Here is a 19,124-nt window from a genome sequence, read left to right on the forward strand (position 1 = left end):
CCCTCAGGCAGGCATTGTAAAAAGACACTGGAATACATTTTAAGAAAAATGGTCTCAATTTAGCTACTTAAAGAAGAAGGAAAGAAATAGACCCTAGGAAAAAACATTTTTAACTTTCCTCTTCATAAAAATGAACCTTTCACTTCAAAATTTTCAGCCTGAATCATAAGAATTTAGATTGTGAAGAATTTTGTGAAGAAAAGTTGTCAAGTGATTTTAGTGCTTTATTTACTATGTAGTTTTCCAGTTTTCATTCACCTCAGTTCTATTTTATTTAATTCCTGTAGAAATCACTCAAACCTCGCCCTTCCTAAAGCTTATTAAATTGTACCAAAAAAAATTTTACTATATATTTTAACACATCTCATGGGAGATATGTTTTAATTCTGTGATGATATTCTGCATAGTCATTATGGGCACAAACCAGTTGGAATGGACATCAGTCATTGGGCTGTGCCAGAGTATACCTGCTGGCTATGGTTCAGTCCTTCACTGAATCACATGATCTGTGGTAATTTGATAAATAAGATAAGCCAGTGTAGAACTTACATCTTCATGATTTGCTCAAGTAAAAGTGTTTTCTTGCATGTAAGTAGATGAGTTTATTCTGAGCTACATGAGATGTATTTTTTTAAACATCTTCTCTTTTATACATGCTGAAATACTAATTCATTAGACAGCATAAAACTAGCTAGAAAATTTATGCATCAAGCAATTTTAAAATTGTTTGAATGATGCATAATCATATAATTTTCATTAAATATAGATTCCAGTGTTCAAGCTTTTCATTTCAGCATCTTAGATGATCTTTGAACAAGGGATTCACAGAGGAAAAAGAAATTCAAGAAATTAAACATGATTGGTGTCACTGTATATGAAGTGTTCCATTTATACTTCCTCTCATAAAGACTCTGGAATCTTTATAATTCATAAACTTTTTTATTTTAAGTAGACATACTTGTCTTTCAGATTTCCAGAGAAAATTAAAGTGTTTTTTTTTTTTAAACACATTTAGAGTTTTTGTGTATTTTTTTCTTTAAGATGCCAGGTCATCTGTTTCATTTCTTAAATACACATGTGCACATCTGGTCTGGCTTGGTCTGTGTTACTCATAGTTATTGATAATGTTCAGTCACTAATTCTCAGATTACTTTCCTTCCTCACTATGTTATCTTCAGTTCAGTTCAGTTCAGTTCATTTCAGTCTGATTCTGCAACCCATGGACCACAGCATATCAGGCTTCCCTGTCCCAACCATCTCATTCTCTGCCATCCCCTTCTCCTTCCACCTTCAATCTTTCCCAGCATCAGGGTCTTTACTAAGGAGTCAGTTCTTTGCATCAGGTGGCCAAAGTATTGGAGTTTCAGCTTCATCATCAGTACATCCAATAAATATTCAGGACTGATTTCCTTTAGGATGGACTGGTTGGATCTCCTTGCTGTCCAAGGGACTCTCGAGAGTCTTCTCCAACAACACAGTTCAAAAGCATCTATTCTTTGGTGCTCAGCTTTTTATATAGTCCAACTCTCACATCCATACATGATTACTGGAAAAACCATAGGCTTGACTAGATGGAGCTTTGTTGGCAGAGTAATGTCTCTGCTTTTTAATATGCTGTCTAGGTTGATTATAGTTTTCCTTCCAAGGAGCAAGCGTCTTTTAATTTCATGGCTGCAATCACCATCTGCAGTGATTTTGGAGCCCCACAAAATAAAGTCAGCCACTGTTTCCACTGTTTCCCCATCTATTTCCCATGAAGTGATGGGACCAGATACCATGATCTTAGTTTTCTGAATGTTGAGCTTTAAGCCAACTTTTTCATTCTCCTCTTTCACTTTCATCAAGAGGCGTTTTAGTTCCTCTTCACTTTCTGCCATAAGGGTGGTATCATCTGCATATCTGAGGTCACTGATATTTCTCCCAGCAGTCTTGATTCTAGCCTGTGCTTCATCCAGCCCAGCGTTTCTCATAATGTACTCTGCATGTAAGGTAAATAAGCAGGGTGACAATATACAGCCTTGATGTACTCCTTTTCCTATTTGGAACCAATCTGTTGTTCCATGTCCAGTTCTAACTGTTGCTTCCTGATCTGCATACAGGTTTCTCAAGAGGCAGGTCAGGTGGTCTGGTATTCCTATCTCTTTCAGAATTCCCACAGTTTATTGTGATCCACACAGTCAAAGGCTTTGGCATAGTCAATAAAGCAGAAATAGACGATTTTCTGGAACTCGGTTGCATTTTCTCTGATCCAGCGGATGTTGGCAATTTGATCTATGGTTCCTCTGCTTTTTCTAAATCCAGCTTGAACATCTGGAAGTTCACGGTTCACATTCTGTTGAAGCCTGGCTTGGAGAAGTTTGAGCATTCCTTTACTAGTATGTGAGATGAGTGCAATTGTGTGGTAGTTCAAGCGTTCTTTGGCATTGCCTTTTTTTGGGATTGGAATGAAAACGGACCTTTTCCAGTCCTGTGGCCACTGCTGAGTTTTCCAAATTTGCTGGCATATTGAGTGTAGCACTTTCACAGCATCATCTTTTAGGATTTGAAATAGCTCAACTGGAAGTCCATCACTTATACTAGCTTTATTCGCAGTGATGCTTCCTAAGGCCCACTTGACTTCACATTCCAGGATGTCTAACTTTAGTTGAGCGATCACACCATCGTGATTATCTGTGTTGTGAAGATCTTTTTTGTATAGTTCTTCTGTGTATTCTTGCCACCTCTTAATATCTTCTGCTTCTTTTAGGTCCAAACCATTTCTTCCTTTATTGTGCCCATCTTGCATGAAATGTTCTGTTGGTATCTCTAATTTTCTTGAAGAGATCTCTAGTCTTTCCCATTCTATTGCTTTCCTCTGTTTCTTTGCACTGATCACTGAGGAAGGCTTTCTTATCTCTCCTTGCTATTCCTTGGAACTTTGCATTAAAATGAGTGTATCTTTCCTTTTCTCCTTTGCCTTTCACGTCTTGTCTTTTCTCAGCTGTTTCTAAGGCCTCCTCATACAACCATTTTGCCTTTTTGCATTTCTTTTTTGGGATATGATCTTGATTAATGCTTCCTGTACAATTTCATGAACCTCCGTCTATAGTTCTTCAAACACTCTGTCTATCAGATCTAATTCATTGAATCTATTTGTCACTTCCATTGTATAATAGTAAGGGATTTGATTTAGGTCATACCTCAATGGTGTAGTGGCTTTCCCTACTTTCTTCAATTTAAGTCTGAATTTGGCAATAAGGAGTTTGTGATCTGAGTCACAGTCTCAACTCCCAATCTTATTTTTGCTGACTGTGTAGAGCTTCTCCATCTCTGGCTGCAAAGAATATAATCAATCTGATTTTTATATTGACCATCTGGCAATGTCCATGTGTAGAGTCTTTTCTTGTGTTGTTGGAAGAGGGTGTTTGTTAACGGCCAGTGCGTTCTCTTGGCAAAACTGTTAGCCTTTGACCTGCTTCGTTTTGTACTACAAGGCCAAATTTGCTTGTTACTCCAGGTATCTCTTGACTTCCTACTTTTGCATTCCAGTCTCCTGTAATGAAAAGGACATTTTTTTGGGGGTGTTGGTTCTAGAAGATCTTGTAGGTCTTCATAGAACCATTCAACTTCAACTTCTTCAACATTACTGATTGGGGCATGGACTTGGATTACTGTGATATTGAATGGTTTGCCTTAGAAATGAACAGACATCATTCTGTCGTTTTTAAGATTGCATCCAAGTACTGCATTTCAGACTCTTGTTGACTATGATGGCTACTCCATTTCTTCTAAGGGATTCTTCCCCATAGTAGTAGATATAGTGGTCATCTGAGTTAAATTCACCCATTCCAGTTCATTTTAGTTCGCTGATTCCTAAATGTTGATGTTTACTCTTGCCATTTCCTATTTGACCACTTCCAGTTTGCCTTGATTCATGGATCTAACATTCAAGGTTCCTATGCATTATTGCTCTTTGCAGCTTGGGACTTTACTTCCATCACCTGTCACATTCACAACTGGGTGTTGTTTTTGCTTTGGCTCCACCTCTTCATTCTTTCTGTAGTTATTTCTCCATTGATATCCAGTAGCCTATTGGGCACCCAGGAATTTCCTCTTTCAGTGTCCTATCTTTTTCCCTTTTCATGCTATTCATGGGGTTCTCAAGGCAAGAGTACTGAAGTGGTTTGCCATTCCCTCTCCAGTGGACCATGTTTTGTCAGAACTCTCCACTATGACCCGTCTGTCTTGGGTGGCCCTACAGGGCATGGCTCATAGCTTCATTGAGTTAGACAAGGCTGTGGTTCTTGTGATCAAATCGCTTAGTTTTCTATGATTGTGGTTTTCGTTCTGTATGCCCTCTGATGGATAAGGATAAGAGGGTTATGGGAGCTTCCTAATGGGAGAGGCTAAGGGGGAGACTGGGCTTGGTTCTGATGGGCAGGCCGTGCTCAGTAAATCTTTAATTCAATTTCCTGTTGATGGGCGGGGCTTTGCTCCCTTGCTGTTGTTTGACCTGAGACCAAACTATGGTGGAGGTGATGCAGATAACGGCGACCTCCTTCAGGGCGTCCTATGCAGGCACTGCTGCACTCAGTGCCCCAAGCCTGCAGCAGGCTCCTGCCATCCCACGCCTCCGCCGGAGACTCCTGGACACTCACACGCAAGTCTGGGTCAGTCTTTTGTGGGGTCACTGCTCCTTTCTCCTGGGTCCTGGTGTGCACACGGCTCTGTTTGTGCCCTCCAACAGTCTGTTTCCCCAGTGTTGTGTGAGTTCTGGCGGCTCTATGGTGGGTTTAATGGTGACCTCCTCCAATTAACTCTTAATTGTGTTAAATACACTACAAGAACTTTTTAGTACATATAACAGGTGGTTCTATAAACACTGGATAAAGATATCAGCATAATCATGTAAGAAAATATAGCTTCTAAATAAAAGAAAGATATTAAGAGACAAAATGTTTTTGCCTTGTTATGATTTCATTTACCATAATAATTTCTTTCTTCCTGTAGGTTATAACTTTTGCTCTGAAAGGCATAACTGCATGGAGAATTCTGTCTGCAGAAATCTGAATGACAGAGCTGTTTGCAGCTGTCGAGACGGTTTTAGGGCTCTTCGAGAAGACAATGCCTACTGTGAAGGTAATCCTTGTAATGAAGTGTAGCTTGGCTGTATGAATTTCCTAGAATTACTGCATGCAAAATTTATTCATTTCCCAGGTTGTCAAATTGATAGGCCCATTAAAAGCAGTGAATTTAATTTGAACCATATTAATCAGCTAAAAATAATTATCTTTCGAATTAAAGTTTTTCATCTTTCTGCTATGTCAGACTAATAAGTTAATATGGCTAGGTTTCTTGAATTAGGACAATACTTCCACTGTGAAATTGCCTTCTTTTTTTATAATTAGATATTCAGATAGGTCACATATTGACATGATTACTGCGGCCTGTGGTTAGGATTATAGTCAGATTTTTGCAGGCAATGTTGTATAACAAAGACAGTCAATTAACAGAAAGATGAAGTGCCCACAGCATTTTTGTTTTGCTACTGTCAGTAATCTCAGTGGTTGTATTCATGCTCTGTGGTATTTAGTAAATAGCTCCAATGGAGTAAAGAGTTTCCTAGTTATTTTAAATCCTTAACGAATATCTCAGGTAGTTTGTTGCCTCGCTGATAGAGTCCAAACACAGTGAGAAGGCCTGGGCATCCACAGATACTGCAGCTTTGACTCTTCGTGAAGATCCTAGAATTACAAGAGGTGTTGTAGTATGTAACTTCCCCGAGGCACATATTTTAGTCATTCTTATTAACTGTGTGACTACCTAGTGGGTCTTGCAGGTAAGAACAGTGGTGTGGTGGTATTTGGGCATTTGGAAGCTTCTGGTCTTACCCTTTCCAAATGTGTAGAATCAGTGCCATCAGTCCCTAGAGATCATGTTTAGTTATATAATGATTTGTTAGCCTTTGTTCAGTCAGTAAGTTGTGTCCAGCTTTTTGTGACTGCAGCTTGCTATGCTTCCTGTCCTTAACTGTCTCCTAGAGTTTGCTCAAACTCATCCATTGAATTGGTGATGTCATCCAACCGTCTCATCCTTAGTCATTGCCTTCTCCTCCTGCCATCAATCTTTCCCAGCATCAGGGTCTTTTCCAATGAGTTCAGTTATTGTTGTTTCTCTTAGTTTTATTTATTTATTTATTTAAGAAAACAAGATGTTTATTTATTGTATTTATCTGGAAAATAATACACTAAAGATAAACTTATCAAAAACAAGTCTTATGAACAGGCATTTTAAATGTTTAATATTGGACTGACACAATAATAAAACACCTGTGAAATTTTGAACATTGTTGTTGTTCTGGATACAAAAGGTCTAATTTAGTTTAAATAAGATCTGAAACACCTTTATGAAACTTATTTTGCTCAATGGGTATGATATTAAAGTTATGTATATATGGAAGTGAAGTGAAAGCTACTCGGCTGCTCTTTTTGACCCCGTGAACTATAGCCCACCCGGCTCCTATATCCGTGGGATTTCCCAAGCAAGAATAGAATACTGGAGTGGGTTGCTGTTTCCTTCTCCTTTCTCTTAGTTTTCAATAGATTTTCTCTGCCTTAAAAATTGATATTCACTTTTTAAATTGACCATTTCCCCTAGCATTTTCCTTTAAATGCTTCTGATTCAGAGCTAAAGAGACCATTCCACTTTTGCCAAAGCACAAAGACACATGTAGTTTCCCTTCCCCATTCATATGTAGATTAATGTAAAATTCCTAATTCTGAAAGTTTTTACATTAAAAATAAATTTAAGCATACTTAGTAATGTGTTTTTCATTAATATTTGAGATCTCTGATATGTAATACATTCCCTGATATTGTTAATATGTGTAATATGAAATCACATGATATAAACTCATATGGTACCTCTTTTTTCTTAATCTTATAATTATTTATGTTTTGAGCTGCTGCTTTTCTGTTGTCATGAAATGTATTTACTCTTATAATAAATATTTAGTGAGCACCTACTGTGCACCAAGCAGTTTTCTAGTCTCTGGGTGCCTAGAAAACAGTGAATAAGACTGCTAAGCTAAATGGTGAATAAGACTGCTAAGTTTTCTGTGCTTAGGAGCTTATATTGGAGGGAGAAGACAGAGAATAAGTAGGTAACTTAGAAGTAGAGAAGGCAATTTAAGATAGTAGTAAGCAATAGGAAGAAAGTTAAACAGGATGATGTGATAGAAATTGACTGGGGATTAGTTTAGATGAAATGGTCAAGGAAAGCCTCTGGGTCTGGGGTTGGCAGGGGATTGCCAGTTGACTTGAGATTTGATGATCAGGAAATTATACAGAAAAATCTGAAACAGGGCATTTCAACTAGAAGGAATAGTAAGTAGACAGACCATAAGTGGTAATAGCTTAGATGTTCTAGAAACAGAAAGCAGGATAATGTGATGAAACAGATGAGTCAATTAAGATGCATGGAAGCAACCTAGATGCCCATCAGCAGACGAATGGATGAGGAAGCTGTGGTACATATACACCATGGAATATTACTCAGCCATTAAAAAGAATTCATTTGAATCAGTTCTAATGAGATGGATGAAACTGGAGCCCATTATACAGAGCGAAGTAAGCCAGAAAGATAAAGACCATTACAGTATACTAACACATATATATTGACTTTAGAAAGATGGTAACGATAACCCTATATGCAAAACAGAAAAAGAGACTCAGATGTATAGAACAGACTTGTGGACTCTGGGAGAAGGCGAGGGTGGGATGTTTCAAGAGAACAGCATTGAAACATGTATATTATCTAGGGTGAAACAGATCACCAGCCCAGGTTGGGTTCATGAGACAAGTGCTCGGGCCTGGTGCACTGGGAAGACCCAGAGGGATCGGGTGGAGAGGGAGGTGGGAGGGGGGACCGGGATGGGGAATACATGTAAATCCATGGCTAATTCATTTCAATGTATGACAAAAACTACTGTAATGATGTAAAGTAATTAGCCTCCAACTAATAAAAATAAATGGAAAAAAAAAAAAAGATGCAATTGGAGAATTAAGTAGGGGCCAGGTAATGTAGGGATGCTCGTAAGTATTTTAGATTCATCTAGGAGAGAAGTGATATGCACAGACTTGTATCAAAAAAGATAGCTCTGACTGCAATGTGTTAGATGAACTGTGGGGTTAGATGTAGTTAGAAGAACAGAGTGTAAACAGGAGGACCAGTTGGAAGGCTATTGTAGAAGTCTAAGCTAAGTTGCCTAAATTAAGCACAGTGGTTAAGATTCCACGCTTCCACTGCAGGAGGCACAGGTTTAATCCCTGGTTGGGGAACTAAGATCTCACATGCTATGAGGTGCAGCCAAAACATTTTTAGGCTTCCCCGTGGCTCAATTGGTAAAGAATCCACCTGCAATGTGGGAGACCTGGGTTCGATCCCTGGGATGGGAAGATCATATGGAGGAGGGCATGGCAACCCACTTCATATTCTTGCCTGGAGAATCCTCATGGACAGAGGAGCCTGGTAGGCTACAGTCCATGGCACCACAAAGAGTCAGACATGACTGAGCGACTTAGCACATGAGAGATAAAAAGGAGTATATTCATGTATGTTTTAGAGGTAGAGCCAACAATACTTGCAGACAGTTTGCTACGGAAGAGAATTAAAGAGTGATGAATGGGAGTCAAGGATTTTGAGCAACAAATGGATGATGTTGCCATTTACTGAGACAGGAAAGAACTCAAGGGAAGAAGCCAGAAATTTTGATTAAATTATTTATCAATACAAGCTATTAAAATTTAATTGTAAAGACTAGGTCACTGTTTTTATCTACACGTTTGTCTGTAGCACAAAACGGCAACTCTTTTCCATTCTGAATGGATCATACTGAAAAATGGTTTGTAAACTTCCTCATGTTATTCATTTTTCATTTGAGGAAGTAATCTTCACAAGTTAAGGAGATGATGGAAAAATTTGTTAGTTTATTATAGGGATCTTGAATTTTTTATACATTAATATTTCTAGTATAGCTTTTGTTATTCATGTTAACAGGTTCCTTAGTATTCTGATCAAATTTGATTTTCTTTGTACTTTGTTGTTGCTAAGAATTTTTCTATTGAAATATAATTTACTTAACATTTTCTGTTAGTTTCAGATGTACAACATAGTAATTTGATGTTTGACACATTATAAAATGATCGTCATCATAAATTTAGTTACCACCTGTCACAACACAAAGTTATTATATTATTGACTATATTAACTATGCTGTAAATATACTGACTATATTAACTATGCTGTAACTATGCTGTATATTAACTATTTCTGTTAGTTTCAGATGTACAACATAGTAATTTGATGTTTTGGTACGTTATAAAGTGATCGCCATCATAAATCTAGATACCACCCGTCACACCACAAAGTTATTATATTATTGACTATATTAACTATGCTGTATTGACTATATTAACTATGTATATCCCAAGGCTTATTTATTTTATAACTGGAGGTTTGTACCTTTAAATATCCTTCATCTATTTCACTCATCTACCAACATGCTTCCCTTCTGACACCTACTCATTCTCTGTATATGTGAGTCTGTTTCTGTTTGGCTATATTTGTTCATTTGTTTTCTTTTTTTAGATTTGCTATATAAGTGAAATCATATAGTATTTATATTTCTTTATCTCATTTATTTTGATTAGCATAATACCCTTTTGACCCATTCTTGTTCTCAGAAATGGGATATCTCATTCTTTTTTATGGCAAAGTGATACTCCATTTGTATCTATATAAATACCACAATATTACATATTTATATATGTATATATATACACCACATTTTCTATATCCTTTCATCTATTGATGGGCATGTAGAATGCTTATATATCTCAGCTATTTTTAATAATGCTACAATGAACATAGGAGTACATATATCTTTTATAATTAGTGTTTTTGTTTTCTTTGAAAAACTACCCAACAGTGGAATCACTGAATTTTATGGTAGTTCTGTTTTTAATTTTTTGAGGAATCTCCGTACTGTCATCCATATTAACTGTACCAATTTTGATTTCCACCAATAGTGCACACACTATTCCCTTTTATCCACACCTTCACCAACACTATATTTTGTCTTTTTGATGATAGCCATTCTAATGGGGATAACGTGATATCTCATTGTTGCTTTGACTTGCATTTCCCTGATAACTGGTGACACTGAATATCTTTTCATGTGTGCCTTGGCCATCTGTATGTCTTCTCTAGAAAAATATCTATTTCAACCTTTTGCTCATTTTTAATAAGGTTATTAAGTTTCTTGATGTTTTTATGAGTTTTTGTATGTTTTGGATATCAGCCCCTCATTAGACATTATTTGCAACTATCTTTTCCCATTAAGTAGGCTCTTTGTTTTGTTGATTGTTTCCTTTGCTCTGCAAAATCTTTTTAACTTGATGCACTCCCATTTCTTTTTTTTTTTTCATTTCCCATTCCCATTTCTGTTTTTGCTTTTATTTCTCTTATGTAAAGAGATCCAAAAAATTTTGAAGACTAATGTCTCAGAGTGTACTGTCTATATTTTCTTCTGGGAGTTTTATGGTTTCAGGTATTTCATTTAAATCTTCAGTCCGTTTTGAGTTTATTTGGTGTATGGTGTGAGAAAGTACAATAAGTTCCCTACATGTGGACAAGTTTCACTTCAAGAGCATGTTTATAAGTTGAATTTGTGCATAATTCCAACATAGTTAATCTAGGTACCCAACTAACACAATTGGCTGTATAGTATTGTGCTGTAATAGGTTCATACTTCTCACACAAATAGTACATAAAAAACAAACACAAAAAATAAAGAAAACACTTTTAATCTTACAGTGCAGTACCTTGAAAAGTGCAGCAGTAGGACACAACAGCTGGCATAGAGGGGCTGGCATCGAATGAACAGGCAAGAAGAGTTACTGACGGAAAGAGGGAGAGGAGGTGAGAGATGGGAGAGCTGCAGGATCATCAGCAATACAAAATAGAGGGCAAGCTGTAATTTCACTCATGCCTGACATTGTTGGCACAGGTTCTGGTTCCTTGCTGGATTCAGTTCTATCTGTCCTCTTGAATAAATGATCCAGTGATGTCTAGGTTCAGTTCAGTTCAGTTCACTCACTCAGTCATGTCCGATTCTTTGCGACCCCATGAATCACAGCACGCCAGGCCTCCCTGTCCATCACCAACTCCCAGAGTTTACTCAAACCCATGTCCATCGAGTTGGTCTTTTCCAGTGAGTCAACTCTTCACATCAGGTGGCCAAAGTATTGGAGTTTCAGCTTCAGCATCAGTCCTTCCAATGAACACCCAGGACTGATCTCCTTTAGGATGGACTGGTTGGATCTCCTTGCAGTCCAAGGGACTCTCAAGAGTCTTCTCCAACACCACAGTTCAAAAGCATCAATTTTTCGGCACTCAGCTTTCTTCACAGTCCAACTCTCACACCCATACATGACCACTGGAAAAACCATAGCTTTGACTAGACAGACTTTTGTTGGCAAAGTAATGCCTCTGCTCTTAAATATGCTATCTAGGTTGGTCATAACTTTCCTTCCCAGGAGTAAGCGTCTTTGAATTTCATGGCTGCACTCACCATCTGCAGTGATTTTGGAGCCCCACAAAATAAAGTCAGCCACTGTTTCAGCTGTTTCCCCATCTATTTCCCATGAAGTGATGGGACCAGATGCCATGATCTTAGTTTTCTGAATGTTGAGCTTTAAGCCAACTTTTTCATTCTCCTCTTTCACTTTCATCAAGAGGCTTTTTATTTCCTCTTCTCCTTCTGGAATAAGGGTGGTGTCATCTGCATATCTGAGGTCATTGATATTTCTCCGGGCAATCTTGATTCCAGCTTGTGCTTCCTCCAGCCCAGCGTTTCTCATGATGTACTCTGCATATAAGGTAAATAAGCAGGGTGACAATATACAGCCTTGATGTACTCCTTTTCCTATTTGGAGCCAGTCTATTGTTCCATGTCCAGTTCTAACTGTTGCTTCCTGACCTGCATACAGGTTTCTCAAGAGGCAGGTCAGGTGGTCTGGTATCCCTGTCTCTTTCAGAATTCCCACAGTTTATTGTGATCCACACAGTCAAAGACTTTGGCATAGTCAATAAAGCAGAAATAGATGTTTTTCCGGAACTCTCTTGCTTTTTCGATGATCCAGTGGATCATGGCTTCCCTGGTGGCTCAGCGGTAGAGAATCTGCCTATGATGCAGGAGCCACAGGAGATGCAGGTTCAATCCCTGGATCAGGAAGATCCCCTGGAGAAGGGATTGGCAACCCACTCTAGTATTCTTATGTGGAGAATCCCAGGGACAGAGGAGCCTAGTGGACTACAGTCCATGGGGTCCCAAAGAGTCATACACAACTGAAGCAACTTAGCACACAGGCACATGATGTCTAGGTAGTAGCTCTTTTTTTCTGGTCATAAGTACCATTGGATTGCATCAATGCCTTCATTGATGGCTCCAGCCTTCATGTACTTTTCTACATCTGGCCCTGTGCCTCAAAAACTACCAGTGTCTCCTCAAATAAAGAAAATCTCATTGCCATTTCCTGCATCATGAGTCTCTTTGTTTCTTCAGTTGCTTCTTTTTCCTCTTGTCATGCCACACTCTCAATTATTTTTACTTTTGTTTCCATTGTTATTACTGGGTGCTTCTTAGCAGTACCAGCTACATATATCACTGCTGTTTTATGCTTGCTTCTGGACACCTTGGGGTTGAAATAAAAATATTGTACTACTGTATTCTATGCAGTACTGTATAGTAAAGTACACAAAAGCACAGCCAGTGGTATAAGATGCATGCATGTGACAGTGTACACCAAACACATGAGCTAACATGTTTGGACATGTGAACACACATTTGCATCTTTGAAAGCTTGCAACTTGAAGGTTCATATGTAGGGGGTTTACTATTGTCTGGTTTGATTCTTCAGCATGTAGCTGTCCAGTTTTCCCAGCAACATGTATTGAAGAGGCTATCTTTCCTTTTTCTATATTCTTGCCTCCTTATTCACAGATAAATTGACCACAGAAGTATGGTTTTATTTCTGGGCTCTCTTTTGTTCCATTGATCTAGTGTCTGTTTTGTGCTTTGTTTGTTCTTTCTCTAATTCCTTTAGGTATAAGTTTAGGTTGTTTATTTGAGATTTTTCTTATTTCCTGGGGTAAGCTTGTATTGCTATAAACTTCTCTCTTAGAGCTGCTTTTGCTGGGTCCATAGATTTTGAACTGTTGTATTTATACTTTTATTTGTTTCTAGGCATTTTTTTTTGTATTTCCTTGTTTTAATTAATTAATTTATTTATTTTTAGCCTTCATGAGCTTGTATATTTTCCGGTTTTTTTCTTGTTGATTTCTGATCTCAGACCCTTTGGTTGGAAAAGTTGCTTGATATAGTTTTAGTCTTCTTAAATTTAATCTGAGACTTGTTTAGTGGCCTACTATGTGGACATTAAGTAGTGTCTTTCTTGTTTATTGTTATAGCCTTTGTCTTAAAGTCTGTTTTGCCTTATCAAATACTGCTACTCCAGCTTTGTGTTTCTGCTTGCATGGAATACTTTTCTATCCCTTCACCTTCAGTCTGTGCATGACTTTAAATCTGAAGTGAGTCTTATAGGCATTCATATATATATGAGTCTTACTTTTTTATGCATTCAGCCACTCTATGACTTTTGATTGGAGCACTTAGGCCATTTGCATTTAATGTTATTTTCAATAGGTATATACTTATTTACATTAAAAAATTTTTTTTCCAGCTATTTTTTTGTTCTTTTTTGTTCTTCTACTTTTGCCCTCTTTCCTTGTGATTCGATGACTATCTTTAGTGCCATCTTTGGATTCTTTCTTTTTGAATGTGTCTATTATAGATTTTTGATTTATGGTTTTCATGTGATTTAAATATAACAGTATATATGTATGTATATATATTTTAAGTTGATCTCTTAAGCATTAACACATTTTAAGAATCCTTCACTTTTACTCTTTGAACCCCGTTTAATGTTTTTTGACATTACATTTTCCACCTTTTCGTTTTGTCTATCCCTTAAATACTTTAGTGACTATAGATTGTTTTACTATTTTTGTCTTTTAACCTTTATATTAAATTTACCAGTGGTGATATACTGCCTTTATTGTATATTTGCCTTTACCAAAGAGACTTTTTAAAAATAATTAATGTATTTCTAGTTGTGTAATCTTTTCTGCTTAGGGTAGTCTCTTTAACATTTCTTGTAAAGCCAATTTAGTGGTGTTGAAGCATTTTAGCTTTTGCTTCATAGCCTTGCTAAGTAGAGTAGTCTTGGTTGTAGATATCTTCTCTTCATCAGTTTGAATATATTGTGCCATTCCCTTGTGGCCTGCAAAATTTCTGCTGGAAAGTCAGCACATGCTCTTATAGAAGTTCCTTTATTTGTAACTAGTAGCTTATTGCTGCTAAGTTTCTCTCTTTATCTGTAACTTTTGCCATCATATTTATAAAGTGTCTTTTTGTGGACCTCTTTGAGTTTATCTTGTTTGGGACTCCACAACCTCTAAAATGCAAATGTTAATACACTTGACGTTGTCCTAGAATTCTCTCAAACTATCCTCAGTTTTAAAAAAATTCTTTCTCTTAAGTTTGTGTAATTTCCTCTGCTCTGTCTTCCAGTTCACTGATCTGTTTCTCTGCATCATCTAATGTACTGTATATCCCTAGATTCTAATGTATTTTTTATTTGTTATTGTACTCTTCAGCTTTGTTTAGTTCTTCTTCCTATTCTCTAGCTCTTTGATAACCTTTTAACTGTGTTCATCCATTCTTCTCCTGAGTTCATTGATCATCTTATAATCATTACCTAGAACTCTTTCTGGGTAGACAGTTATCTCCTCTTCATATAGTTCTTCTGGAGTTTTGTCTTATTCCTTTGGAATATGTTCATCATTTCCTCATTTTGCCTAACTCTCTGTGTTTATTTCTGAGTATTAGGTAGGTCAGTTATGTTTCCTGATCTTGTAGAAGTGGCCTTATACTGGAGATATCCTATGGGTCCCAGCAGCACACTCCACTCTGGTCACCAGAGCTATCTGTTCTAGGAGTGCCCCCCCCCCCCCATGTGGATTGCCTTGGGCATTTTGTTGTGACAAAGCAACAACTGTTGGCACACTCTTAGGCAAAGCTAGCCCCTTCCCAGTCAGCTGCTAGTTCCTGCCCTATGCCAAGGCTGCTTGCCACTGTTGGATAGGGGTGAGTCCTGGCATGGCTGGAATGCAGGAGCTGGGGATCTTGGGGCCGGTTCCTCCTGCTGGGTGGGCTTCCTCCCATTATCGCTGCCTGTGGGGCCAGGGTTATCCCATTAAGGATATTTTAACTCGCTAGAAGTAGCTTTTAAAATTTTTTATGCAACTGTGCATGTTGTCTATCAGCTGGTCTTGTAGAGTCTTTGTTCTTTAAGAAATTAGACTTGTCATTATATACACAAATAAGTTTTAAGTAAAATGAATTTTATTTGCTTAATCTGAGCGACTGAACTGTGGTACTGTGTTAATAATATAACTAATTGAGATTATTTATTCTTACCATATTTTTCTTGATCAGGGCTAAGATAGCACTGTTAAAATTTGTTCATTTATTCATTTGACAAATATTTATTGAACACAGATTTTGTCTCAGTCAAGCCTAGAGGTGAAGCAGTAAATAAGGAGCACCTGACTGATATTCTCTCAGGCAAGGGAGATCATTGCACCAAACAGTATTTAATCATATATGTGGCAAGGGGTGGAGAAGGCAATGGCACCCCACTCCAGTACTCTTGCCTGGAAAATCCCACGGACGGAGGAGCCTGGGAGGCTGCAGTCCATGGGGTCACTAAGAGTTGGACACGACTGAGCGATTTCACTTTCACTTTTCACTTTCCTGCATTGGAGAAGGAAATGGCAACCCACTCCAGTGTTCTTGCCTGGAGAATCCCAGGGATGGGGGAGCCTGGTGGGCTGCCGTCTATGGGGTCGCACAGAGTCGGACACGACTGAAGCGACTCAGCAGCAGCAGCAGCAACCGTGGCAAGTGGCCTGAAAGAAAAATAAGTTAACAGGGTTTCTGATCTGGGTGGGTGGTCATGCTTGAATAAAAGTTTTTCTCTGATGTGTGAAGATTAAGTAAAAATCAGCTATGTACATAAGTAAGTGGGAAAGAGGGGGATCACCATGGCTAAAAGCCTTAAGGTAAAAAGGAGTACTTTGTAATAAATGAAGGAAGGCAGAGAACAGGAAGAGGCCTGATGAGATTAATGATGGGAAGCAGAGCCTTGGAGGGCACAGAAAAGACCACAGGTTTTGTGCTAAGAACAAGGGAGAGTCAAGGAAAAGTTTTAAGCAGAGGAATGCCCTGATCACAATGGTGTTTTAGATTAATACTTCTGCTTCAGGCTAAATGAGGGTAAGACTGGATGTGGGAAACCAGTGGATGGAGGACAGCAGTGGCTTGCAGTAAAACTGGAGATGGAGATGTGGATGTATTTGAGTGTTTGTGAGGTAAAGCCAGTCCTGTTAATTAATTGGTGATAGTAGATAATGAGTAGAGAGGTTTCAAGGTTGCTGCTCAGATTTCTGGCCTGAAAATAGGCAAGTGCTCCTGACTTAGAGAACAGATTTGGTAGAAAAATCATGTCCGGTTATTCTGCCTGAGGGACAGGAGAGTACCAGTTGAATTATGCTTAAGTGTGGAGTTCAGAGAAGTTTAAATTATACATAGCATTTGGGATTTTTTGGCATATAAATGGTAGTTGAGGAAATGGAAGGCATTACCTAGAGAGTTTTGAAAAACCCCAGTATTTGAGCATTTTATAAAGAAGATTTGGTGATAGAGACAGAAAATTTTCATGGCTGAAAATGAGGGAGAGAAGAGGAATCCAAGAGAATCCAAGGAAAAGAGAGTATTTCAATAAAGTAAAATGAGAGATTGAGAAGGATGAAGACTGAACACCGTCCTTTGTGCTGAACTTTATGGATGCTCCTGAGGACATCAGCCATGGAGATTTTGGTGCAATGGTGATGAAAAAAGCCAGCTTAGAGTATATTCAATATTGCATAATGGGAAAAAATGGATATGATGAAGGAAGAGAACGTATTCCAGATGTTTGCTTATGAAAGAAAGAAGGAAGAGAGAGCAACAGCTTAAGGGGCAGTGGGGCTAAGGAAGGCTGTTTCTTTCCCACCCTGTTTTTCCCTTTTCTGTACTGTTTACCCCAACCCCCAGTGTCTCAGCCATGCAGATGATGTTCTGTGCTTAGCTTTCCAGTCTTGTTTGACTTTTTGTGGACTGTAGCCCACCAGGCTCCTCTGTCCATGGGGATGCTCCAAGCAGGAATACTGGAGTGGGTTGCCACGCCCTCCATCAGGGGATCTTCCCAACCCAGGGATTGAATCCAGGTCTCCCACATTGCAGGTGGATTCTTTACCATCTGAGCCACCAGGGGAGCCCAAGAATACTGGAGTGGGTAGCCTATCCCTTCTCCAGGGTTATTTCCTGACCCAGAAATTGAACTGGGGTTTCCGGCATTGCAGACAGATTCTTTACCACCTGAGCTACCAGGCAAGCTTCCTGTTTTTGAAAAAGTTTTGCAGTTCTTTGGATATTTATAAACATGGCTTAAATTAAGATTTTATGACTAGATGGCTTATCCATCTTTTATATATTAAAGATCTAAAATATCTGAGAGTCTATTGCCCTATTTTATGTTTCTTATGAACCATATGTGTATAGTTCTCTTTGAAAAATTATTTATCCATCTTCAGTCATTCAGTGTCCTTCACTCCTTGTACAGCATTACTGACTTTTTTTAGTATTTTCCCCTTCATTTTTTCTCTTGTCAATACATATAATCTATAAATTTGCCAAAATTAGGCTGGACTTTGTGTTTTTCAGAATGATTCTTTGCTACATGTTTTCACTTTAAACTGAAAATTGTGGGAGCTTTTGATGTTTTGACTATACTTTCTCTTGGCATTATATGATCAAGTGCTACTTTAGGACCATCTTGGCATTCAATTTTAGATATTGTTTTCAGAAGTCATTTATTTGGGAAGTTTCTCTCTTCAGCGCATAATTTGTGCCAGGGATTACAGCTCTGTCAGCCCAATAGTGCATTATGATGAAGAAGCTTATTTTTGTTTCCCAAACCCCTTAAATTTGCTGGCATTGTTGCTATCCAAGCTTTTGGCATTATGCTAGGAACAGGAAAACACTTCTGCATAGATGAGTCATGTATATAGCTGCATATCATATGTATTTACCAAAATTGGCAATTGATGCCATATTAATGAAAGGAAGTTTGTGAAAAATTTCTTCAAATTGATGAAAATATAGAAAATCTGAACCCCCTAAAGGAATAACCCCTTGCTGATGGACCAGTTTTTCTCATAGTAATCTTATCTCTTTCATTCTGACTGCTGCTGCCAGATATAATTTTCTTTTAATTCATATCACCTTCTATTTAGTTGTTCTGTCTCTAGTATCTCTCTCTTCTACCCAACCAGGACCATTAAGGCTTACAAAACCCATTTCTTCTACTTGAGAGCCCATGATGCCTTGTTGCTCAACACTTCAAGCCCTAATTCCTTTGCCAAGATATCCAAGCTTTCTGTTGCCTGGTCCTACATAGCTCTTTATCCATTAATCCATAGCAAGTCACTTCCACTGTTTTCATCTTTTTCTTTGCTCATGATGTTTTATCTGTGTTATGGGTTGACTTGTGCCTCTCAAAAATTCATATGTTAAAGTCCTAACCTGTAGTACCTCAGAATGGAAACTTATTTGCACATGGGGCTTTTGCAAATGTGACTAGTTTAGATGAAGTCATACTGGAAAGTTGTGGGACCCTACTCCAATTTGACTGTTGTCCTTATAAAGTGAAGAAATTTTGGCATGGACACACAGGAATACTGTCATATGAACATACAGGCAGACATTGGTTGATGCACCTACAAGGCAAGGAGCACCAAAGATTTCCAGAAAAGTACCAGAAGCAAGGTGAGGAGCACGGAGCAAATTGTCCTTCTCAGCCCTAAGAAAGAACCAAACCTCTGACACCTTGATTTTGGTATGTTGGGCTATAAAATTATGA

The 19,124-nt window shown here is 38.2% G+C and overlaps 1 protein-coding gene across 4 annotated transcripts in view; it reads left to right on the plus strand.

Annotated features, from left to right (window-relative positions):
• NELL2 (neural EGFL like 2) overlaps window positions 1-19,124 on the plus strand; it is a 433,912-nt gene that overhangs the window by 229,233 nt on the left and 185,555 nt on the right. For all 4 annotated transcript variants that reach the window (XM_070454537.1, XM_070454534.1, XM_070454535.1 and 1 more), the window contains exon 13: window positions 4,990-5,118. In XM_070454537.1, the coding sequence (XP_070310638.1) occupies window positions 4,990-5,118 (129 nt within the window). The remainder of the gene's footprint in view (window positions 1-4,989; window positions 5,119-19,124) is intronic.

The sequence above is a fragment of the Odocoileus virginianus genome, chromosome 24 (assembly GCF_023699985.2).
Source record: "Odocoileus virginianus isolate 20LAN1187 ecotype Illinois chromosome 24, Ovbor_1.2, whole genome shotgun sequence".
Taxonomy (NCBI): Eukaryota; Metazoa; Chordata; class Mammalia; order Artiodactyla; family Cervidae; genus Odocoileus; species Odocoileus virginianus.